Source organism: Neophocaena asiaeorientalis, unplaced genomic scaffold, assembly GCF_003031525.2.
Source record: "Neophocaena asiaeorientalis asiaeorientalis breed wild unplaced genomic scaffold, Neophocaena_asiaeorientalis_V1.1 scaffold517, whole genome shotgun sequence".
Taxonomy (NCBI): domain Eukaryota; kingdom Metazoa; phylum Chordata; class Mammalia; order Artiodactyla; family Phocoenidae; genus Neophocaena; species Neophocaena asiaeorientalis.
In genome coordinates, this window is record NW_020172724.1 from 4163606 (window position 1) to 4189108 (window position 25503).

The window sequence follows — 25503 nt, forward strand, 5'->3', positions numbered from 1 at the left end:
ACATTTCAACATCCATTAGATTTAGAGATTGCTAGTGACATAGACTGAACCGTTTCAGTAGAGTGATGTGGGGAGCAGAGATGGTGTTCCAGTGACAGCATCTGGTATTTTAACTGTTGGCACTGAAAGCAGTTTATATAGGTATGTGTATGTGTGCAGGCAGAAGGAAATATATTCAGCTTTAGGATAACTCTGCAGTTCCCCAATAAGTGCACTTCCATTGAACAAGCTATGTCCCATGCAGGTTTACTTAAGCTGGTTCAGTTTTTAAAAGCAAGATTTCAAACCGGGGGCTTCCCTGGTGGTGCAGTGGTTAAGAATCCGCCTGCCAATGCAGGAGACACGGGTTTGAGCCCTGGTCTGGGAAGATCCCACATGCCGCGGAGCAACTAAGACCGTGCACCGCAACTACTGAGCCTGCGCTCTAGAGCCCGCGAGACACAACTACTGAGTCTGCGTGCCACAGCTACTGAAGCCAGTGCGCCTAGAGCCCGTGCTCTGCAACAAGAGAAGCCACCGCAATGAGAAGCCTGTGCACCGCAACAAAGAGTAGCCTGCGCTCGCCAAAACTAGAGAGAGCCCACACACAGCAACAAAGACCCAACAACAGCCAAAAATAAATAAATAAAATAATTAAAAAAAAAAAAAAAAGATTTCCAACCGGAAGGTGGCCCAGGTATGTCATACAAGTTTGGTAAGGGTCCTTTCTACATTTGCTGCAAGAATTGATGGCTCTGGGATACCTCAGGAACTGTCAATTCTCACAGCAGTCCCATGACTCAGTTGAATTTTTAAATTCCTTGCCCAACACTCCCTGTTTCTTCCACACCAGCAAAGTGAACAATTGTCTGATCTTTGACGGGGAGAAAGCTATCTCTGCTTTTTGCCAGCTGAGAAATGGTTTTTCCCTTTCAAACACCACTGCATTCTTGCAATTTTCCTTCACCATTAAATATTTTATAACTCAGTCTTATGTCAGTGTACCTTCCTGGGTGCCTGATAAATGGCATATTCTATAGGGGATTTTAAGGTATGGAAGCAGGTTTCATTTACACAGCACTCCACCCAGGGAAGACCCTGCTGGAGTCGACAACATTATTTATTTATTTGTTTGCTTAAAACAACACGAATTTATTAGCTTAAGACAAATTTATTATATTTTTAGAATTTTTTTTATTGGAGTATAATTGCTTCACAGTACTGTGTTAGTTTCTGTTGCACAACAAAGCGAATCAGCCATACGCATACATACGCCCCCAGATCCCCTCCCTCTTGAGCCTCCCTCCCACCCTCCCTATCCCAGCCCTCTAGGTCACTGCAAAGCACCGAGCTGATCTCCCTGTGCTATGCAGCTGCTTCCCACTAGCTATCTAGTTTACATATGGCAGTGTATATATGTCGAGGCTACTCTCACTTCGCCCTCCCACCCCATGTCCTCAAGTCCATTCTCTATGTCTACCTCTTTGATTTCTGCCCTGCAACTAGGTTCATCAGTACCATTTTTTTTTTTTTAGATTCCATATATATATGCATTAGCATACGGTATTTGTTTTTCTCTTTCTGACGTACTTCACTCTGTATGACAGACTCTGGGTCCATCCACCTCACTGCAAATAACTCAATTTCATTTCTTTTTATGGCTGAGTAATATTCTGTTGTATATATGTGCTACATCTTCTTTATCCATTCATCTGTCGTTGGACACTTAGGTTGCTTCCATGTCCTCGCTATTGTAAATAGAGCTGCAATGAACATTGTGGAGCATGTCTCTTTTTGAATTACGGTTTTCTTAGGGTATATGCCCAGTTGTGGGATTGCTGGGTCATATGGTAATTCTGTTTTTAGTTTTTTAAGGAACCCCCATACTGTTTTCCATAGTGGTTGTATCAATTTACATTCCCACCAACAGTGCAGGAGGGTTCCGTTTTCACCACACCCTTTCCAGCATTTATTGTTACTAGATTTTTTTTTTTTTCTTTTTTTTTTTGTGTGGTACGTGTGCCTCTCACTGCTGTGGCCTCTCCCGTTGCGGAGCACAGGTTCCGGACGTGCAGGCTCAGCGGCCATAGCCCACGGTCCCAGTTGCTCCGCGGCATGTGGGATCTTCCGGGACCAGGGCACGAGCCCGTGACCCCTGCATCGGCAGGCGGACTCCCAACCACTGTGCCACTGGGGAAGCCCTGTTTCTAGATTTTTTGATAATGGCTATTCTGAGGTGCGTGAGGTGATACGACATTGTAGTTTTGATTGGCATTTCTCAATAATTAGTGATGTTGAGCATCTTTTCATGTGCCTCTTGGCCATCTGTATGTCTTCCTTGGTGAAATGTCTATTTAGGTATTCCACCCCTTTTTTAACTTGAATTATTTGTTTTTTTGATATTGAGCTCCATGAGCTGTTTGTATATTTTGGAGATTAATCCTTTGTTGTTTCATTTGCAAATATTTTCTCCCATTCTGAGGATTGTCTTTTCATCTTGTTTGTGGTTTCCTTTGCTGTGCAAAAGCTTTGAAGTTTAATTAAGCCCCATTTGTTTATTGTTTATATTTTTGTTACTCAAGGCAGTGGGTCAAAAAAGATTGTTCTGTGGTTATGTCAAAGAGTGTTTTTCCTATGTTTTCCTCTAAGAGTTTTATAGTGTCTGGTCTTACAATTAAGTCTTTAATCCATTTGGAGTTTATTTTTGTGTATGATGTTATGTGGTGTTCTAATTTCATTCTTTTACATGTAGCTGTCCAGTTTTCCCAGCACCACTTATTGAAGAGGCTGTCTTTTCGCCATTGTATGTTCTTGCCTCCTTTTTTGTAAATTAGATGCCCATATGTGTGTGGGTTTATCTCTGGGTATTCTGTCCTGTACCATTGACCTGTATTTCTGTTTTTGTGCTAGTACCATATTGTCTTGATTACTGTAGCTTTGTGGTACAGTTTGAAGTTGGGGGACCTTGTTTCTCCAACTCCATTTTTCTTTCTCAAGCTAGCTTTGGCTATTCGTGGTTTTTTGTGTTTCCATACAAATTGTAAGACTTTTTGTTCTAATTCTGTGAAGAATGTCATTGGTAGTTTGATAGGGATTTCATTGAATCTGTAGATTGCTTTGGGTAGTATAGTCATTTTTCACAATATTGATTCTTCCAATCCAAGAACATGGTATATTTCTCCACCTGTTTGTCATCTTTGATTTTTATGTCATCAGTGTTTTATAGTTTTCTGAGTACAAGTCTTTCACCTTCTTAGGCAGCTTTATTCTTAGATATTTTATTCTTTTTGTTGCAGTGGTAAATGGGAGTGTTTCCTTAATTTCTCTTTCTGACTTTTTGTTGTTGGTGTATAGGAATGCAAGAGATTTCTGTGCATTAATTTTGTATCCTGCAACCTTACCAAATTCATTGATTAGTTCTAGTAGTTTTCTGGTTGCATCTTTAGGATTTTCTAAGTATAGTATCATGTCATTGGCAAACAGTGACAGTTTTACTTCTTTTCCAATTTGTATTCCCTTTTATTTATTTTCTTCTCTGATTGCCGTGGCTAGGACTTCCAAAACTATGTTGAATAATAGTGCTGAAGAGTGGACATCCTTGTCTTATTCCTGATCTTAGTGCAAATGCTTTCAGTTTTTCACCATTGATATGCTTGCTATGGGTTTTTCACATATGGCCTTTATTATGTTCAGGTAAGTTCCCTCTATGCCCATTTTCTGGAGAGTTTTTATCATAAATGGGGGTTGAATTTTGTCAGAAGCTTTTTCTGCATCTATTGAGATGATCATATGTTTTTATTTTCCTTAATTTGTTAATGTGGTGTATCACATTGATTGATTTGCGTATATTGAAGTATCCTTGCATCACTGGGATGAATCCCACTTGATCATGGGGTCTGATCCTTTTAATGTACTGTTGGATTCTGTTTGCTAGTATTTTGTTTAGGATTTTTGCATCTATGTTCATCAGTGATATCTGTCTATAATTTTCTTTTTTTTATGATGTCTTTTTCTGGTTTTGGTATCAGGGTGATGTTGGCTTCGTAGAATGAACTTGGGAGTGTTTCTCCTTCTGCAATTTTTTGGAAGAGTTTGAGAAGGATCCGTGTTAGCTCTTTAAGTGTTTGATAGAATTCACCTGTGAAGCCATCTGGGCCTGGACTTTTGTTCGTTGGAAGATTTTTAATTGTTTCAATTTCATTATTTGTGATAGGTCTGTTTATATTTTCTAATTCTTCCTGGTTCAGTCTTGGAAAATTATACCTTTCCAAGAATTTGTCCATATCTTTGTGATTGTCCATTTTATTGGCATATAGTTGTTTGTAGTAGTCTCTTATAATCCTTTGTATTTCTGCAGTATCAGTTGTGATTTCTCCTTTTTCATTTCTAATTTTACTGATTTGCATCCTCTCCCTTTTTTCTTGTTGAGTCTGGCTAAGTGTTTATCAATTTTGTTTATCTTCTCAAAGAACCAGCTTTTACTTTTATTGATATTTGCTATTGTTTTCTTCATTTCTATTTCTTTTATTTCTGCTCTGATCTTTATGATTTCTTTCCTTCTACTGACTTTGGGTTTTCTTCCTCTTTCCCATGTTTTAAGTGTAGGGTTAGATTGTTTGAGATTTTTCTTGTTTCTTGAGGTGAGATTGAGTTGCTGTTAACTTCCTTCTTAGAACTGCTTTGGCTGCATCCCATAGGTTTTGGGTTGTCGTATTTTCGTTGTCATTTGTTTCTATGTATTTTTTGATTTCCTCTTTGATTTCTTCAGTGATCTCTTGGTTGTTTTGTAGCACCCTGTTTAGCCTCCATGTACTTGTGTTTTTTTACAGTTTTTTTTTCCTGTAATTGATTTACAGTCTCCGAGCATTGTGGTCAGAAAAGATGCTTGATATGATTTCAATTTTCTTAAATTTTCTGAGGCTTGACTTGTGACCCAAGATGTGATCTATCCTGGAGAATGTTCCATGTGCACTTGAGAAGAAAGTGTATTCTGCTGCTTTTGGGTGGAATGTTCTATAAATATCAATTAGATTTATCTGGTCTATTGTGTCATTTAAAGCTTGTGTTTCCTTATTTATTTTCTGTTTGGATGACCTGTCCATTGGTGTGAGTGGGGTGTTAAAGTTCCCTACTATTATTGTGTTACTGTCGATTTCACCTTTCATTGTTGTAGCATTTGCCTTATGTATTGAGGTGCTCCTATGTTGGGTGCATAAACATTTATAATTGTTATATCTTCTTCTTGGATTGATCCTTTGATCATTATGTAGTGTCCCTCCTTATTTCTTATAACAGTCTTTATTTTAAAGTCTCTTTTATCTGATATGAGTATTGCTACTCCAGCTTTCTTTTGATTTCCATTTGCATGAAATATCTTTTTCCATCACTTCACTTTCAGTCTGTATGTGTCCCTTGGTCTGAAGTGGGTCTCTTGTAGCCAGCCTACATACGGGTCTTGTTTTTGTATCCATTCAGCCAGTCTGTGTCTTTTGGTTGGGACATTTAATCCATTTTCATTGAAGATTATTATTGATATGTATGTTCCTAATCCCATTTTCTTAATTGTTTTGGGTTTGTTTTTGTGGGTCGTCTTCTCTTGTGTTTCCCATTTAGAGAAGTTTCTTTAGCATTTGTTGTAAAGCTGGTTTGGTGGTGCTGAATTCTCTTAGCTTTTGCTTGTCTGAAAATCTTTTGATTTCTCCATCGAATCTGAATGAGATCCTTGCTGTGTAGAGTAATCTTGGTTGTAGGTTTTTATCTTTCATCACTTTAAGTATATCCTGCCAGTCCTTCTGGCCTGCAGAGTTTCCATTGAAAAATCAGCTGATAACCTTATGGGTATTCCTTTCTATGTTATATATTTTTTCCCTTGCTGCTTTTAATATTTTTTCTTTGAATTTAATTTTTGTTAGTTTGATTAATATGTGTCTTGGTTTTTCCTAGGGTTTATCCTGTATGGGACTCTTTCTGCTTCCTGGACTTGGGTGACTATTTCCTTTCTCATGTTAGGGATGTTTTCAACTATAATCTCTTCAAATATTTTTCAGACCCTTTCTTTTCCTCTTCTTCTTCTGGGACCCCTATAATTTGAATGTTGCTGCATTTAGTGTTGTGTCCCACTAGTCTCTGAGATCGTCTTCAATTTTTTTCATTCTTTATTCTGCTCCTTGGCAGTTATTTCCACCATTTTGTCTTCCAGCTCACTTATTCATACTTCTGCCTCAGTTATTCTATTATTGATTCCTTTTAGTGTATCTTTCATTTCAGTTACTGTGTTGTTCATCTCTGTTTGTTTGTTCTTTAGTTCTTCTAGATCTTTGTTAAACATTTCTTGTATTTTCTGAATCCGTGCTTCCATTCTATTTTTGAAATTATGGATCATCTTTACTATCATTACTCTGAATTCTTTTTCAGGTAGATTGCCTATTTTCTCTTAAGCTATTGGGTAGGGCTGGGTCTTGGTGCTGAGATGAGGACCTCTGTGAAACCTCAGTCCAGTGAATATTCCTTGGGGTCTGAGGTTTCCTGTTAGTCCAGTGGTTTGGCCTCAGAGCTCCCACCCCAGTAGCTTTAGCTGGACACTGGGCTTGAGAACCAAGATCCTGCAAGCTGTGTGGGGCAGCAAAAAAAAAAAAAAAAAAAACAAAAAAAAAGAAAAAAAAAAAAAGAACAGTAAGTTAAAAAAAAAATTAGACTAGGAAACTAACATATGTTAGAAAGAATATAAAAATAAAAATATAGATGAATCAACATCTGGAAGGTACATAAGTACCACAATAGTAAAAAAGAGGAGGAGGGAAAAAAAGAAAAAGGGGGGCGGGGAGAAAGGCCTTTGCTTTGGGGGGCAGGGCCTAAGTAAGGGTGAGGTTTGGGCTGTGGGCAGGGCCAATGCTCAGGACCCACTGGGTTGTAAAAGGCCCTGGGGGTTGTGGGGTGGTGAGGCTTAGGCTCAAGGGACAGAAGGGAGCCAGGCGTGCCCCTCACTCCTCGTCTCAGAGGGCAGGGGACCTCACCTGGGGTCCCAGCAGGCTCCCCAGACCCGAGTGGGCCAGGCAGTTGCCCTCTGCTCCTCTCCCACTCCTCCCAGAGGGCTCCTCTCACCTGCCTCTCCTGATCTCCCCAGCCTCCCTCCTATGCTCCAAGGACCCATGCGGCATGGATGGGGCTTTGGGGGGCGGGCAGGTACCGGCTTGGGAGCTCAGCAGGCTCCCTTTGCCCGAGTGGGCCAGGCGATCGTCCTCTGCTTCTCTCTTGCTTTTCCCAGAGAGTCCCTCCTGCCTGCCTCTCCTGATCTCCCCAGCCTCAGGGGTGCCGATCCAGTCTGGCCTCACTTCTCCTCCCACCTCAGTCCCCCTACATCCTACCGGTTCATTTTGGGGTTCCTCCCGTCTCCTTCGGCGTGAGAGTCCCCCACCAGCAGCTGGCAGGCGCCCTACTTGTGGGAAGATGCTAACTCCACATCTTCCCACACAGCCATCTCGACTCTGCCTCAACAACCATATTTAAATGGCTTCTAGCCTGTAAAGGTATTTTGCTAATCCTAAAAGCTTGCATCACCAGATTCTTAACTTAGAGAATTTTCATGTCACGAACTCAGTGGGGGAAGGAAAAAACTGCTTCAGGAATCTGACATTTGCAAGTCAGGCATGTGAAGATGGATTTAGGGTCTAAGCTGTGCCTCACCTTTCCTTCCTTAGGTGTTTCTGCTCTTCCTATCTAGAATTCATTTTCCTCTGCCAATTAAATCATGCCCATTCAAGATGTAACTCCAATACCAACCGTTTGGGAAGCCTTTAGAGATAACTATAGCGTGAATTAAGCTCTCCCTTTCTTTGATTATCTACTGCAATTATTATCTGTAATAGCCCATTTGGCACTCTTGTTCCTACAACAAAATCGGTGTTCCCACAGTGTGCAGTGTTGTGGTGGCAACAGAGGAAACCTCCATAAGTAACATTCAGGTTCAAGTCAGTACTTAAGGGGGAAACCAGTCATTGTTTTAATTCATTAATAAATTAACTTTCACTGCAAAATCTGCAGGGATTTCTGTCTTCCAGCCTTACATTTTCTTCCCGTTTTGCCTTTAATGAATTAAGCACCACTAGTTCCCACTGTGCGTCTAATTACTGTACCGATTGCTCACTATATATGCTACATGATGTGGAAAAAATACAGAACTTAAAAGCAAAGGCCTCTCCCTGACCTCCCTGGGGAGAGACCAAAACCCATAAAAATACAAGAAAACACATTAAACTACATATAACAAGTGCCAGATGAGCGGTCTGGATAACTGCACAGCCTTTGTGGTCCCAAGTGAATGGGCACTGTTCCTCAAGCCAGCAACTGCACTTCCTTGTCCTGAGACCTTGACCTTTGCTCATGGTGCTTGGAATCCCTATCCCAAGCACTATCTCTGTTCATCTTAAGCCTAACATTCCTTTATCCTTCGTGCCATCTCTTTCTGAATACTTTCCCTAGTTATTGTTTTTTTCTCCTCCCTTTGCCTCCATTTTGTGGAGTTGATTTTCTGCTCTTATAAAATTCTAAGCACTTTACCTAAAATTGCTTTTGGAACTCATCTCATGTCCTAACTTATAAACATTTATTCATACAGAGTTTTTCTTTTATGATGATAAAATGTGCACACTTGACTATACAGAACATTTAGAAAAACACTCATGTCATAAAAAGATCGTTCTTCTATAAACATCTATTGTGTGCACCTCTGTGTCAGGCTGTCTGTAAGACTGGATCAGCGATGTGAAGACCTGCTCCACCCCCACAAGCTCATGGTCCAGTAAGATGGTTTATCCTGTATGGGACTCTTTCTGCTTCCTGGACTTGGGTGACTATTTCCTTTAAAAACTATTTCGTTTTTAATATTAAAACGACTATATGAGCTGATGTGGTGGGAGAGTGATGCCTGATAAGGAGGTACTGTGGAGTAAGGGAGAGCCTTGGAAAACAAATGAGAATTCATGGGAATATTTGGCCCCTTCTAGTTTACTTACTTGGACCTTTATCCATGTAATTGTTTGAAGAGAACAGGGAGCTCTATAACGATTTTATTTACCAGATATCATTCCTAGAAACAGAAGGTGCCCCTTGAATTTTAAAACCATGACAAAAGAGTACCATATACCGTAGCCACCTTAGTGTATTAGACTATCTTAAAAGTGATGCAGTATTAAAACATAAGCACTGGGTTCTGAATATGTTGGATAAGTTTATAGATGAGAGTTGTATGTCTGATTGTTAAGGTACCCCAAGGATATTTAGGGCCATAAGTTTTATAGTTTGGAGTTAGATCTTATCTGTTAGCTCGTTCTCACAAATGTCCCATGTTTCCCCTTCAGAACAAAGCACTCAGCTGGGTATATTAGGCCATACTGTGTCACCTTAGGGCATAGAAAGAAAATCAGGATTATACCTTATTTATTTTTATCTCATTTTTACTTATGCTCTATTTTATATGTTTGCAATATATTGTATATGTTAAATGTTAAATGTATACATACATGTACTTATAAGCAGATCTGTAAATATTGCAGGCTGTTATCCAAAATTATTACCATCTCTTTGGACTGTGTTTGGTTGTAAGTAATAGAAAGGCTAACAGTGACTTAGACACAGTATACTTACGATTTACCTTACAAAAGTGTGTAGGTGGTCTTAGGGTTAGTATAGCAGCCTAGTGATTTCATTAAGGAATTTTTCTCTTTCCACTTACATATTTGGCATGATGCCTTACAAATGTAAAATTTCACCTCATGGTGAATTTTATTTACCTTTCCCAACACCTCTGTGATTTTAGGTGAGTAGTGCTCTATGGGTACTATATAGTGAAATGCATGGGTAAATTCTTAAGATTTCAAATTTATTAATAACTGCATTTTATTTATCTATAGAAGAATCAAGACTAGTATTCTGTTGTGTACTAAATCAAGTTACTTAAAATATTTAATAAGGATGTTCTCTTAGAATTTAGTCAAGCCATTGTGAGAGGTAAGCATGTGTATCTTAAATCAATTTTGGGATTCTCTAAGCTATGGAAATAGAAAACGTGAGGGCATGTTAGACTTGACATCTCTGTACTCCCCCACCTTGGGCCTTTGCAGAGGCGTTTTACTTGGTTCTGATCCTGTGTATTGTGCTGATGGATGGTAAAGCGATGGAGAAAGTGGTTGGTAGAATAGGGCGGTAACCACCAGAGACAGTTGTCAGATGGAAACTAATTGATTGTGATTGCTTTGCCATTGTATTGCTCTTGGAGTCTGTAGCTTGTTAAAACCACTGATTATAAACTAAGGATGTCCCTTTTTATGCTGTAGTTTATGTTAATGAAAAGCTGTTCTTAGAGGAATGATCAGTGAATATCAATAAATGGATAATAAGAAACTAAAGGAAAACTTAACTGATCATGAATTAATATACTTCAGCGGTCAGAGGAGTAGTCAATTGTGTGGTGGTTCATATTGAATTTTTGGCTCAGAGCTCTTGAATTTTAAGTATTTCCCATAGAAAGAGAGATTGAGTCTGTGTAACTATTTATCACATACTGTCTTGAATAACAAACCTTTCCTGTAGAGGAGATCTTCTGGAAAACAAACAAACAAACAAAAAATGTGTCTGTTTTGCAGAGCCTTTATTTCATGCCAAAGTATTAACAGGCAAATATTTTGAAGTAGAAAAAAATGAGTTCCCATTGTGTGATCAAGAAAGAGAAGGTTAGAAGTGGATTTTTCAATGCTCACAGTATATGAATAGCATATGAGTAGGGTCTGTGTGAATCTGAAGGCAATGTGATTATTTTGCAATATTTATCAATATTAAAACGACTATACTAAAATAACATTAATGTGAAAGTTATGTCTAACTTTTTATTGTAAGATATACATTAACTTTTAGATGTTTATAATGATATCTTTAATGATCATATCTTTCATCAATGGTGTTTAAACTTTAGTGATGTTAGAGTTATCATATTTTTTTTTAATTGGGGCATAGTTGTTTTACAATGTTGTGTTAGTTTCTACTGTACAGTGGAGTTCCCTGTGCTTTACAGCAGGTTCTTATTAGTTATCTATTTTATACATATTAGTGTATATATGTCAATCCCGGTCTCCCAAAACTGAGCACCAATTCTGATTAAGGCTCAACCTCTGACCTCAAGGAACTTACAGACTAAAACAGATAAAGGTGTAAACAAATGGTTACTTGCAGCATTGAATACAGGGATGCAAGCAATAAAAGGTTCTGGGGGACACAAGGGGAAGATGACATAAGCTCTGAAGCATTGCTGGATGTTATCCAGCAAAGAAAAAGATGGTCCAGGAAGAAGGAGTATGATAGTCCCTGGTATTGGGGAAATAGGATAATAGTTGGAAATGAAGGTGTGTGTTTTAGGATGTACCTGGTCTATGTTTTTCTTTGCTCTACTTAGGAATTTGGAGTTCTTCCTATGGGAAAGGGGCCCGTTGAGGCTTTTTAGGTTTGGGGAGAACATGAGTGAATTTTCTTTCTGGATAATCACTCTCCCCTCCATTCGGATGGTGGGTAGGAAGAGCCTCATTGTGACCTCCATTTAGTAAACTGGTACAATGGCCAAGGCCGCTGAACGTTATTATTAATCTATATCTGTGTAAAGGAAATAAAAAGAGCTTACATGCTGAGTCATGTATCCATCTCTGGCTTTTTAAATATATTTTTCTTGAATAGTGCAATGAAACTGGTACTAATATTTTAGTTGCTTAAAACTCTGAAAGAAGAATGTCTACATGTTATAACAGATTTTTCATCCAGTAGAACGCATCTGCTTATACTTATTATTAGTTTCATACTTCGGAAGCTGATATGGATATATAACTTAATTCAAAAAAGTAAGTGATTATGATTTAAAAAACACATGTTTAAGAGAATGCTAAAAAATGACAATAATTCAGTCGTGTTAAATATTTACCAGAATCATTCCTCACATTTGAGATTCTGTTTCAGAATTTGGAACATTTGCATTTTAATTACATAATAAAAGGAAAAAGTGCAAGAATAATTGTCTTAGCTACTAGCGAATTAACAGCTATAACTTAAAAAAGATAAAAAAAACAGACACACACACAGAAACTGACATTGGTTTCCACAGAAGAGTTACAGTATATGTACGTCGATGAGATATTTAATGACGTTTGACAACAGTTAAGGAAAGAGAATGTTGTTTCAATCCTAATACAACATGTTGCTTAACACTGAAATGAATGAAAGTGAATTTGAGATATTTGACTGTAGGGTCATTCAGCTTTTACTGGTAATGTGTCCTCTGATGGGACCTGTCTAGAGTGATTCCAATTGTTAAAATCTTGTGGAGAAATACGACAGTTGGATCCAGTAGTTATCTTAGTCCTAGCTGCTATAACAGAATACCATGGACTGGGTGGCTTAAAAACAGCAGAAATTTATTTCTCCCAGTTCTGGGTGCTGGGAAGCCTAAGATCAAGTTGCCTGTGGATTCAGTGTCTTGTTAGGACTTCCTAGTTCATAGAGGGCTATTTTCTCGCTGTGTCTTCATACGACTGGAATGGGCGAGGGAGCTCTCTGGGGTCTCTTTTATAAGGGTATTAATCCCACTCATGACCCAAAGGCCCCACCTCCTAATACCATCACATTGGGGGTTAGGTTTCAATCTATGAATTCTGGGGGGACACAAACATTCAGTCTATAAAATGGTCAGATCCAGTTGTGTTTTTTCAGTACAGTGAAGGTTCCATCCTGTCTGGCTGGAGTCAGCAGCCATAAGAACGTCTCAGTGCACAGGTCCAGCCCAATGACAGGAGCTGGTGGTGTCAGAATGAACTTCTGACAGCCTTTCTCTGTGTTTCTCAACAGATACGACGACATATTCCACTGAGCGGTCTGAGCACTTCAAACCCTGCCGAGACAAGGACCTTGCCTACTGTCTCAATGATGGCGAGTGCTTTGTGATTGAAACCTTGACTGGATCCCATAAACACTGTCGGTAAGTCACTGCGGCGACTGGCACTGAGGGCAGGTCCTCAGAGAGGCCTGGAGGTGGAAGGGGGTGCCTCACTCCAGGAATATACAATGTGATACATATAGTCCGGTGTTTGAATAGCAGAATCAATAGTTTTAATGTGGGAAGGAACAAGGCTGGTATCTTTAGTATTTGAGGAAGGAAAACTGAATTAAATTAGACAAGATGTTTCACCTGATTAAGTAAAGGAAGGTTTACTTTTATATGTAACAACTTAATAGAAATAATTATTTACTCACTTTAGAAGCGTATATTTTTGGTGTGGGATTTAGGCACATATACTCAGAAATAATGTCTTCCTGCAGACCTACAGGTTGTGGCATGGCAAAGAAACTGCTCAGCTAAGATCTAGAGTCTCAATGTTTACTGTGAACCAAACCCCAGAGACTGTAACTGTGTCCAAAGAAAACTGCATCTTATTTTGGTTCTGCCCTCGTTGATTAATTTCAGTCCTTTTTTTTTTTTTAAACACCTCTGATGATGAAATACTCTCCAGCAAGGTGTTGTAAATGAAATCATAGTCCTGTTATAGTCTAGGTAGAGAACAGGGAAAATTCCCAGTGGAGATCAAGAAGGTGTTTAACGGGTTTTTAGAAACAAAAGGTTAGATAACTGCTAAATATAAAAACAAGTGGAGGTAAATAGTGGTCTTGTAGACACTGCAGCTTTAAGGCTCCATAGGAGAATCAAATTAGCATCTAAAAAATATTTCCCACCAAGCTTTTATTTCCAGCGCTACCCTGGTAATTTGTTTTTCCTTGCAATTGTATATGCTTCAGTGATCATATATATCTGCACCCCTTTCCTTCTCTTTATTTACTCTTCTCATATGACACAGTTATTAAATCCGAATCGTGAAGCATGGAAAATTATGACTTTCTTCTCTTGCTATTGCTATTATAAAACTTTATTTCATGTTGTTTTATTAAGATGGCACAGAGAAATGTGCCTTATAGTTATGAACATAGAATGTGTCAGCAAATCCTGCCTGGCTCCACAGGCTAGCTTCAGTTCACAGTGGACAGTGACACAGGTTTGGAAGAGCTGATCAGTGATAGTGGCCGATCTCCATAAGAGCCACTGTGTATCCCGTCGCCTTTCATCACCCTTGACATGGGTGGCTTTCATGTGACTTGGGCAGTGCCGTTACATTGACTTCATTTACAAAAGTCACCACCCATTTCTGTCCTCTGAAAACCTGAGTTGGGGATCAAGGGCAGTGGGAGTGGTTCCTCCCCACATTTCTCTTTTCTTGTTATGTTTATTAGATCAGTGCAGACACAGGTAGAAAGCACACAGGTAGAAAGCACGCAGGTGACTTGAAGACCTCAAGGGAAAAGCCAAAAATGAGGTACCATTTCATAGCACGAAGTGCATCCATGCTCTTATTGATGATCAGCTATGTGTTAATGTTACCTTTGTCAATCCAGTGGTGTCATATGTGGAAGTGGGCAGTGCCATCAAATAAGTTTGAATTTATAATTGATGAAGGGATGAATCAGAAGCCTTACCTAAAGCAGTGACTTTTGCGATGGTGTTTTACCCCAAGGAAGTTTCAAATCAGGCCCCACCACTGTACGCAGGCAGGTCTGATTCATCATTTCAAAAACTGAGAATGTTGAAAAAACAAGAGAATTCCTATTTGTTTTTAACATACAGCCTTACTATATTCTCTGTTAAGTTCACAGGTGTATTAGTTTGCTAGGGCTGCTGTAACATAGCACTGCAGATTTGGTGGTGTAAACAACAGAAATATATTTTATCACAGTTCTGGAATCTAGAAGTCTGAGATCAAGGTGTTGGCAGGGTTGTTTCCTTCTGAGGGCCACGAGGGAAGGATCCCTTTCAGGCCTCTCTCCTTGGCTTCTAGGTGGCCATCTTCTCCCTGTGTCTTTTCATTTTCTTTCCTCTGTACAAGTCTTTATTCAAATTTCCTTTTCTTAAAAGGGCACCAGTCATATTGGATTAAGGTCCACTCTAATGACCCTATTTTAACTTGATTGCATCTATAAAGACACTTTCTCTAAATATGGTCACATTCTGAGGTACTGGAGGTTAGCACTTCAACATTGGTTATTTGGGAGACACAATCCAGTCTATGACAGTAGATCTCAGGTCCAGAAAAATAATTCTTTTCTTTTGCATATATGTACATGTCTGATTTTTTTTAATGTAGACAAGCAGAGATATATCTATGTTTCGGCTGGAATGATGTACATGTATAATAATTTTGGCCTCTGTCTTCATATCTCATGCATATTTCAGCACAGACAACCTTTTATTTAACATAGAGTCACAACATAGCTAATCATGACAAAAGACCAGCCTAAGACAGAACTGGAACTCCAATAAGTTAATAAGTGCATATAAATCTCCTACTAGTGCATATGAAGAAATCACACATTGCATGTGTCAGCTGTTCATCTCCCAGGCTTTGCTGTGAATAAAAGGCATACCATTTGTTCCCGCATCAGCCACTTGTAAGAATTCCAATGTAGTTATTAATAATGTGCCATTTTATATAGTACTCTGTTTAAATAGTATGTTTCATTTATTCTCCTCCATTCGACAAGTGTTTATTGAACATCTCCTATCACAAAGATACTGTTGAATAAATACATACAGATATGAACTTAGGAATTAAATGGCACTGTGCTTTGTAATGCACTCGGAGTAAGTGAAATACTTCATCTCCAGGAAATCAGGAAAACAAGGGAAATGACTTTCGTGTGATTGGCATGCTACCAGGGCTATCCTTCTGATGCATTACTAACTGGATTCTGTTGCAAGTTAAATAAACCACAAGTTAATAGATCAGAGCAGCAATATTAAGGGGTGTACCTGAATTTAGCTCATTAAATAGTTTGCTTTTTACATGTCTCCAAAGATTAAACATTCAAATCTGAGAGGTTAAGATTATATATGTATTTTTTAGTATTTTAAAAATAAATTGCAATCCAGTTGTGAATTGAATCAAGATATCTTTTCCATGTTGTGAAAAATCGATCATGCTGAAATGCTTATGTTTCCTTGCCAAGGAAGAATAGTAACAAAGCTACCTAGATCATCCCTGATAGAGATCCTGAAAGCGTACGCCCCAAAATGTTAAAAGTGCAAATCTTGGGATAAGGGAGGGAGGTTTCATGGTTTTCTGCTGTTATTTTCTCACTCTTTAGTGCATTTTCAGATCTTTCAAAAGACTGTTTCTGGTGAGAATAGAAATTATAGAGCAAGCTGATGAAAATTTAAGAGGAATACCAAGATCATAAAAATAACTGGATAGATTTTAAAGAATAACAAATAGGCAAACTTGGTGTTGCTAAATTTGCAATACAAGTCATTGATTATTGGTTGACTGATTAGGAAACATAGAACCTGGTACGTTGTGGAACTTAGTGTAGAATAAGGAGAGATTCATAAATCAGAGGGAAAATGATAGTCTGGTTGTTTGATAAACTTGGCTCACTGTTAGGTAAAACAAAGTTGGAGTTTTACCTCCTCCTTATATACCAAAAGTTGTTCTTAATGAATTTAAGAGTTAATGAAACAAATAAAGTATTAGGGAAAGCAGTAAATAAAATTACATGTTTCTTTATATCAGCAATTGAAAGGACCTTTTGAGCAAAAAGCAATGAAAGGAAAAATTAACAGCCTTGACACAACATTGCTTTTTTGATCTGAATATCATAAATCAGAAACAAAATTGAAAGACAGATAAAGTGTCAGTAAACTGTACAACAAACATGGCAAAGAACTGATATTCTGAAGAAGTCATATAGATCAATAAGAGTAACACTAAAATTAAATCTCAATAGGAAAACGAGCAAAAGAGAGGAACATGAAAAGGAATCCAAGTAACCCGTAAGCATGAAAACTCAGCCTCACAAAAAAAAAATGCAAATTAACTTTTTTTGTTTGCCTATCATATATTTAATGATTTTAAAAAGCAGATAGTTTGGTGAGGGTGCAGTAAAAAACACTGTCTTATTCACTACTTGAGGGAACGTATTTTGTTAAACATCTTCTGTAGGTGATGTTTCGGTGTGTTTCAACATCTTTGAATTTTTTCTAAGAATTTAGCCTACAGAAATGTATATGTAGATTTATTTTTAAGGATGTTTGCCACAGGATTTGTAACAGCAAAACAAACGAACGAAGAAAACCTGAATTTAGATGTCTATATAAATTAGAATATATCTACACCTTGGATGAATTCAACGTAACTGGAATTTTCAAAATTTTAAGGATATGAAAATACTCATTATATCATATTATGTAGAAAAATCAGAATATAAAATTGTAAAGTTGAACATACGATAGCAATCCAGTTCTGAAAAAAAGCTGAATCAAAAGGCTAATCGGATTTACAGCTATTGTCTTCTTTGAACCTTACGAGTTTTCCAAGATCACTACATTGTACGTGTATTTCATTTATGTAACATCTCGTTAAGACACTTGACCCTGCTTCTCATCTTTCCATTGAGAAAGGTAGTGTCCCTGTCTCTGTTAAATCAGGGTCATTAAAATTCACTATTATTAGGCTGATAAGAGAACTTTCAATTAAGCCATTCCAGATTAAACACTATCAAGTCCATTAGAATGTGCCTGCTCCTTTTATTAAAAATTCATTTATGCTCTTTATAATAATGATTTTCCATGCTGAATTCATGTGTTTTGAAACCTAAAAAAAAAATAAAGGATTGAGTAATAGGAAGGTACATCCTACAGAAATGAAGCTGGGTAGGGAAGGAAAGCAAATCACTAGAAACTCCTTGAATCAAAATATCCTGAATAAAAGCAGGATATTCTCTACTATATTTATTTTTATGCCATTTCTAGAAATTTTAAGAACTTTGGGAATGGTGCTATTTGTAGCATATTTCACTAGAGTTGAAAGAGGTAGCCAGTTGTAACTGAAAAGATTGCTAGGCATTTAAATGGGCCAAGTGTGTTTTCAGGCCAAATTAAGTGAAAAGGACGTATCTCTTCTGAATGGAAGTTCATTAAATGTTGCACCAGCCTTGCTGCAAAAATGGATTTTCAGAACTTTGGAAAGGATAGCATTTGAGCTGAATTTGACCTGTGGTGATCATTTTGGAAATCTATCACGCAATTCATTTGAAGATGCTTGGATCACTTGAAATATGGAACTGCTGGAAAAAGAGGCAAACAGTCCAGTAGCAACCACTGTCTGAGGCAATACTTCCATAAGGGGGCTGATGGACTGTGCAGCTAGCTGGGTAAAATGCTCGTAGGAGTTGGTGAGTGGAAGGTGAGGAGCGTTTGAAAGGGGAGGAGAGCCCTACCAGGAACTGCTGTTAATCACTGTGTCTAGTTCTCCTTCAGTAGGTTTTGAAATCAAAGTTTCCATGTTTAAGAGACTTGATTGGGCACAATGTAATGATATCCCTATGATATACTGTATAAAATTACAGGACATCCCTGTCAGTGCTTTGCTCCATCACTTCGGAGGTCCATTAGCTCTTCCACTTAAGGCGGGTCCTCTTTATCCAAAGCTTCTCCAGTAAGTGCTCTGAGAGCGGCCACTAATGACTTCCTGTGGTTGTAGCAAGTCGGGATGGAAATGGGGTTTTGGCAGAAGTCCCTGAGCTCCATTGACGGCAGAGGGTGGATGATGAAACGTCTATAACTCCAAGCGTAGTGTCAGAATCTCTGTAGAGTGGAATTGAATAGCAGGGTAAGAGTCTCAGAAGAATTTTCAAGTTCATCTGATAATTGCTCATGAGAATGTTTGCTGCAGCCCAGATGTAATTTGAGTAATGTGCAACAGCTATGTTCATACCAGGTGGTCTACTGACTGCCCTTGAGAAGAAGTGAGCCAGATTATAACCATGCATCTTTTTCTTCTCTGTGGATGAAGTTTGTCAAAATCGTCTTATTAACTCAGAAAGCAAACAAACCAGGAACAACACAGTGAACATAATTTGGCAACTTCATGACACTTAGGCCGTGGTTTACTTCTTCTGGTTTAAATTGGTTGCATTCCACCCGAGCTGGTTTTTCTTAAAGGGCTACTGAAATATCAAAGGACTGGGAAAGCACATTTGATAAAGAATAATAACACATCTTTTAATTAATGGCCAAAGGTTTCTTAACCTTATTTTAATGTTTTCTAACTTGATTGGCAGCTCTCCGTGAAGGATGAAATGGTGTTTCTGAGGTAGTTGTCATGATTTGGGTTTTTTTGTTGTATCGAAGAATTGATATACGTTTGTGTTTTTAAATCGCTTCTTTATATGATTTGGGGGAAGAGGTACATGAGGTAAATGTGGGTGTTCCAGATGAAAAGACTTGAGTTAAAAACTCTACTCGGCTTTATACTGGCTATGTGAGTTTTTTGGCAAGTGATTTAATCAGAACCTTCAGTCCTGTGTTTAAAAAAAGAGAGAGAGAGCCAGCCAGACACACTAATACCTGCCCTACAATGTTGATGCAAGAATTGAAAGCAGCAACATATAGAAAAATTCTAAATGTATAATAGAGAGTATGTATAATAGTTCTTTCCTCTTCCTCCCTTCTGCTCATATTGAAACCTAACAAAAGCATGTGTGCTGGAATCCTGTGAGAGAAATTAAGTGGGTATCATCGGCCTATTTAATTCGGAGACTTAGGCTTAAAAGGGGGAGATCAGTTGACTTGTGCCAGGGCTTCAGGCTGGGTACTCAGAGTTTCCCAGCATACAGAATTCAGCTTTGACCCACCAGTGGAAGTTAAAGAAAACTCACCCAGAAACTTATTTAAAAACACAATAATACCTGATCATGGGCGAGAACACTTTTCAGAATCAAGGATCACTGTAGCTCTTCAAGCAGCAAGTTTAGGAGCAAAGCAGGAACAAGAAGCCACCTTTGGTTAGGGGAATTCTCCCTGTTGACAATTGGTGAAGAGAGGAATCCCCTCTTACTCTTCAGTCCACGCAGGCTGAGGGCCCTTCAGGTATCTCCTCTACGGCGATGCTGGTTCTGCCACCCTGGGCACCTTCCTGCATGCAGGGGTCACAGTCCTGTTATGGCAGGGACAGCCTGGGAGCTTTGCACACACAGTCAGAATGCTGCAGTTCGAGTGGAGTATAGATGATTTTCACCAAGTTTATTTAAACAACTAAGAACATATATCCATAAATATCATTTTAGATAGTGATGGTCTTTTTGTATAGATGTGAACGGTACTGACTGTGGTCCCACAGACCCTGCTGGGCAGGTTCCTCAGGCAAACATTCCAGTGAAAACCTTCTCAGGTCAGGACAACGATGGGTCAGATGTTCTGCTTCACGTTCTGTCGCAGTGAGGGAGTTTGCAGCGCTCTGCCGCACTCTGTCTACTATTGAGAGGTCTCTTGCTCTAGCCTCAGTTTTAGAGCATTGGGCAGCATTTGACTTTCCTGAGGATGGTATTTCTTTCCAATTAACTTTGGTCTGGGTGTCTTTTAAAAAATATGAAAGATGATTTAAGGACCTGATCACATTGTCTCTGTGTATACCAAAACGTCAGTCTTTGTGTACTCAAATCATTTTGCTCCCCAAATGCAAGAGAATCAGCAAATCTACCTGATAGAATAAACCCAGGGAATGTCCACATGGTGCTTCCTACGTGTCAGGCACCCATAGCAGCCCTGGAGAGAGGTTAGTAATGACTGAGGCCAAGGGCGTTTCTCAGGTTATACAGCGATGGACCCAGGACTCAGACTAAGCAGGCTGACTCCAGGGTCTATGCACTTAACCTCTCCACTAACATCTTTCTTTTAAAATCCTAGTGGTCCAGGAATCCTAAAATCCCAACTGCTTAAAAATAAAACATATAAACTCTGGTTATCTTTCAAGATACCACAGTATTGGTTAAATATATACATATATTTATAATTATATATAATATATACATATTTAAATTCCCCAACATATTATAATCTGAGTGACCATATAGGTTGTCTTCCAAACCCAAAAATGTTTGAGATGTAATGGACAGTTTTAATAATTTCTTCTGTAAAATAAGCATAGACCAAGAATGCCCTGAGCTAAATAGGGTATATTATTGCTCTAATTTTAATTTAGACAAAACTCAATTTCCTAGAAAAGCAGACCATCATTTGCTATATGTATGCTATGTGTTTTTCGTAGTATAGATGTCACGATATTACACAACCTCTGTATTATTCCCACTTTCCCCCAGTCAGCTGAGAGCTCCCTGAGTCACTAAGTACCTGCAGGGTCTGGATAAGAAGGCAGAGCAGGGTCTATCCACCGTACCCCAAATCTGTGTAAGTACACGCCAACATCCAATTAGTGTTCTCTTCAGTTACCAGTATACCTAGCTATTATTTGTGAAAACTAAAAAAATTGATGGGAGAACCAAGCCCTCCTTGTTTTACAGAAAATAGTCAGTGTTTCCGAAGTTTATCTTGGAGTGCATCTCTAACTCTGTTTAACTTTTTATAATTACAGCTATTCTGGTGGTTTTATGAATATCAGGAAAACAGCTTGCAGCAAAAAATCAATCCTATATACACCCAAGTGCACACACACACAGTGTACATACATGCTATACCTACTAGGTAGTCAGTGCAGGGTACTGAGATTCAGTAGCAAACAAAACAAAATGGTTCCTTCCTTTACAGAACATTCTGTTAGTCGGAGCACCAAGCAGTCGACACAGTCTAGCATTACAGGATGCCCTGATGGGCAAACACTGACAGTCACTGGGCACCAAAACTCAAACTTGGGATAATAAGGAAATCCTTACCAGACTGGTAAACTTGGAGGAAATAACTTCAGCAAGTATATATACATACAATCCCCCCTTGCAAATAAACAAACAAACAAGAAATCAAAGATAAAATTAAAATAAGGAATAGGAAAAAAATGAAAGTAGTAAACATGAGTTGAGGAATATCTTGTTTGGAGATATATGTCATATTTGAGTGATGTAGAATGTGTTTTTAGATATATATATGCCATATGTGAGTGGTATAAGATTTAGTCCTACATACACTAAAAAATAAATGTCAGTTTTATACATTAATCCCATCATTCCACCAATATTTGTAAAGCATATTCAATGTTTCAGGTCCAGGTGGTAGGAATATAGTGGTGAATGTTCCCAGAAAAAAATCATAAGAAAACAGTTAAGGGCATTTTCTGGTTCAATTCAGTGTGACAAGTTCTGTGATCTGTATCATCCAATCTGTTTGAACTATATGTGCATAGCTCATATCTGCATAGAAGAATCCAAAACCCAATGGTCCTGAAGCCAGGGAGAGCTTCTGAGAGGAAGTAACATATGAATTTGCATTTGGAAAGATAAGAGCCTACTCATTTCTTATTTTGAAGCCTGCTCTTGGCTTGCCAACAAAGGCATGGAGAGTTGAGCTGTTATTGGGAAAAATTCCCTTCAAACCACAAGGAGGAGATTTAAAATTATTTTAGTTGCAATTAAGAATAATCAGTTTCATATCATAAATTCTTTATGCAATTGGTCACTTCTTTTCTGAATTATTTCCTTGAGTTATTTCCTCTCTTGTGTCCAGGTAGTTCTCAAAAATATATCAAGGCATGATGACATTTTAAATTCCATTCCCTCAAACTCAGAATTTTTATGGTTAGTGAAAAGAGCAGACAAGAGTATGGTTTTTCAAACTTAATACGTGTCACATTGTTTAAATTATGAAATCAAGATTCATTATCTTTATCCAAAATTAATTTATGATTTGTATCTACATATATGAAATATTTGCAGACTATTTAATAGCTACAATCTAAAAATCAATTTATTAACATCTTAGGTATAAGAAATGATTTTCCAGCACTACAATTTTCCTAACAAATTAAACACATCCATTCAAGGATGCCTTGACCATGGATCATTGTTGAATTGTTCAGGGAAAATGTAAGGAAATTACATTTAAAATTACTTACTGTCATGTTCAAGTAAAATGTCCTACATTTTCCCAATTTAAAAAGTATTTCTTTTCTCTAGGAGAGCTGTGAGGCTCACAGGAGGTCAAAGTAAGGTAGCCATGTAGGGTTTCCCTTATAATGAGTCAGGTAGCATTTTGGCATAAACAGTGACACTTATATAAGGCAGAAACCAGAAGAAGAAAGGTCGTGAGAGTTCCTAAAATGGGACAACTTTCTAGATGATTAAAGACTAGTTTCTCATAAATGCAGTTAGAGCTCACATCGGGGAAAGGAGTTATCATTTCAACAGCAGACTTCATTAAACAAACAGACCCCAGGCTTTGAGGCAGATGAGTGCTCCAAGACAGAAGTATGAAGAGACTAAAATGATGCCAAGAGGCCAGCATGCCCTGAGCCTGGCCTCCCTGGAGTCCTCTGACAGCACATTGATCCCAGTGACCCTGTACTCCTGAAGGGCAGAAATTCAATTAGGAACTCTCAGCTTTGAGTCCTGGGAAGGAGAGATATGTGCGTCAGGGGGAGGCTCCACTGCTAGAGGAAAACCATTTTCCAGCAGTTATAAAGCAGAGGCTAATAATAGAACGATGGAGAATGAAAAACACTAAGTTGGAAAGAACTGGCAGAAAGGATGAGCTGTTAAGGCATCAACTTTAAATAAGGTCATAGTTTTGCTACACTTTGTGGTGTTCTCCTAGGCTGATTTACAGCCACAATTGAAGTCACGTGGGAGCCTTACTCTGTGACAAGGTTTGATTTTCAGTGCTCTGGAAAGCTCTTTTCTTTCTGCTTGGGTTAGCATATATGAAAGAAATAATGATTGTTTTAATGATATTAAATAGTGGCTTTGACCTCTTCCCCCCACAAGCTAACCAAAACATCATCTGGATGTATGAAATGATTCATTTGTGAACAAAACTTCCGTTTCTATTATAATATTCCTGTTCGCCTGCCTGACTCTCCCACTAGGCTGTGAGTTCATCTTTGCTTCTGGAACCTTCCACCTACTCAGTAAAAATAAATTTTATGAATGAGAAGAACCCTTGACAATACCTACCACCCGCATTTTTGAGAGGACAAATGTGAGGTGTTAATAGTGAGACAAAAATGCTAATAGCCATCTTCCATTTCACACTTACTAAGTGCAAGGCAGAAGTTTCCAGCCTTTGTACACTACTTCCTGATGGTCTGCCTAGTTCTCATGTTAAATATGCAAAAGAATGTCCTATCCCCATTTGATGTCCAGAAGGAACCTTGGAGAGGGAAAGTAGCTGCTTCAAGGACATACAGCCAGTAGGTGGCAGGATTGAGCACCAATCTCGGTTCTGTTGGACTCATTGAGCTCTTGGTCTTCTAACCTTGTCAGGCTTAACACTGTTGTAAAATCATCAAGGTTGAAGGTTAAAAACGTAGATTCTCAGGCTCCTCCTCTGAATTTTCCAGTTCAGGTCTTGAGACAGCCCCCAGGAGGCAATTGTGCATTCAGATGATTCCATTATGGAGACAAATTTGGGAAGCAGTGGATGAGACTTGTGTTTCTCAAACTTTAATGAGTGGGTGAATCCTCTGGAGATTTTGTTCAACTGAAAATTCATGTAGAGTAGGTCTGGGGTGAGGCCTGAGAGTCTGTATTTCTAACCATATCCCAGGTGATGCCCATGTTGCTGGCCCGTGGGTCATACATAGAGACGTGAGGAACTAAATCAGTCGTGCGGCCCGGCACACGCGGCAACCCTTACCCCTATCCCAGGGGGCTTTTCATAATTCTGCCACTACGATGCATCCTCCACCCATATGCAGCTCAGTAATTATTTCGGAGCAAGATTTTCTGCATATACTTGAGAATCTGTCTGTGAAGCCTTGGAAGCCCTTATTTATCTCTACTAGTTAGCTTGTTAATTCATATGTCTGCTAAACGAGAATTCCTGGGTACCAGCAACGTGATGTCATCCTATGCCCATCCCATCCACAGCAGTTTTATAAGCCAGCACCTCATCAGGGGGATGTTATATACCACGTCTCTGATTCACAGGTTTAGGCTAGACAATTAGTATTCTTCCCAAGGAGCAGAAGGTTCAAGTTGGGGGAAACTGTTCTCTGCAACATTCTGAGAAATGGATACAGCACTTGTTAAAAGTTGGCAATAATCCTGTTTCCCCAGGAGTTTAGTTCAACCAAGATAATTCATCTGAGGCTTTTAAAAAATATATTATTTTCAAACTAAGAAAGCCATCACGTGTAAACATGACAAAATGCTAAGGAGGTTTTACAATGGAAGACTAAATTTTCAAAAGGACGGCTCTGATTCATCAAAAATGGTGATGTTCTAAATCTGCTCTGCTGCTTCCTCACCATGTGACATTTGGTAATATCTTACCTTCCGTGGATCTTAATTTCTTCATTGTAAAATAGCGTGATTGGAGATAATTTCTCAGGTCACTTCCAATTTTAAGATCGGGTGAAGAAACTGAGTGATCTCTTGCATTTTCACCTTTGTCAGTAAACACTACGTGTTTTACTGAATTTCTATCAAAGAAAAGCAGAAGGATTT

The 25503-nt window shown here is 38.6% G+C and overlaps 1 protein-coding gene across 3 annotated transcripts in view; it reads left to right on the forward strand.

Moving 5' to 3' along the window:
* The window catches only part of NRG3 (neuregulin 3), a 1057689-nt gene that overhangs the window by 474205 nt on the left and 557981 nt on the right, over nt 1-25503 (forward strand). For all 3 annotated transcript variants that reach the window (XM_024740246.1, XM_024740245.1, XM_024740244.1), the window contains exon 2: nt 12859-12988. In XM_024740246.1, the coding sequence (XP_024596014.1) occupies nt 12859-12988 (130 nt within the window). The remainder of the gene's footprint in view (nt 1-12858; nt 12989-25503) is intronic.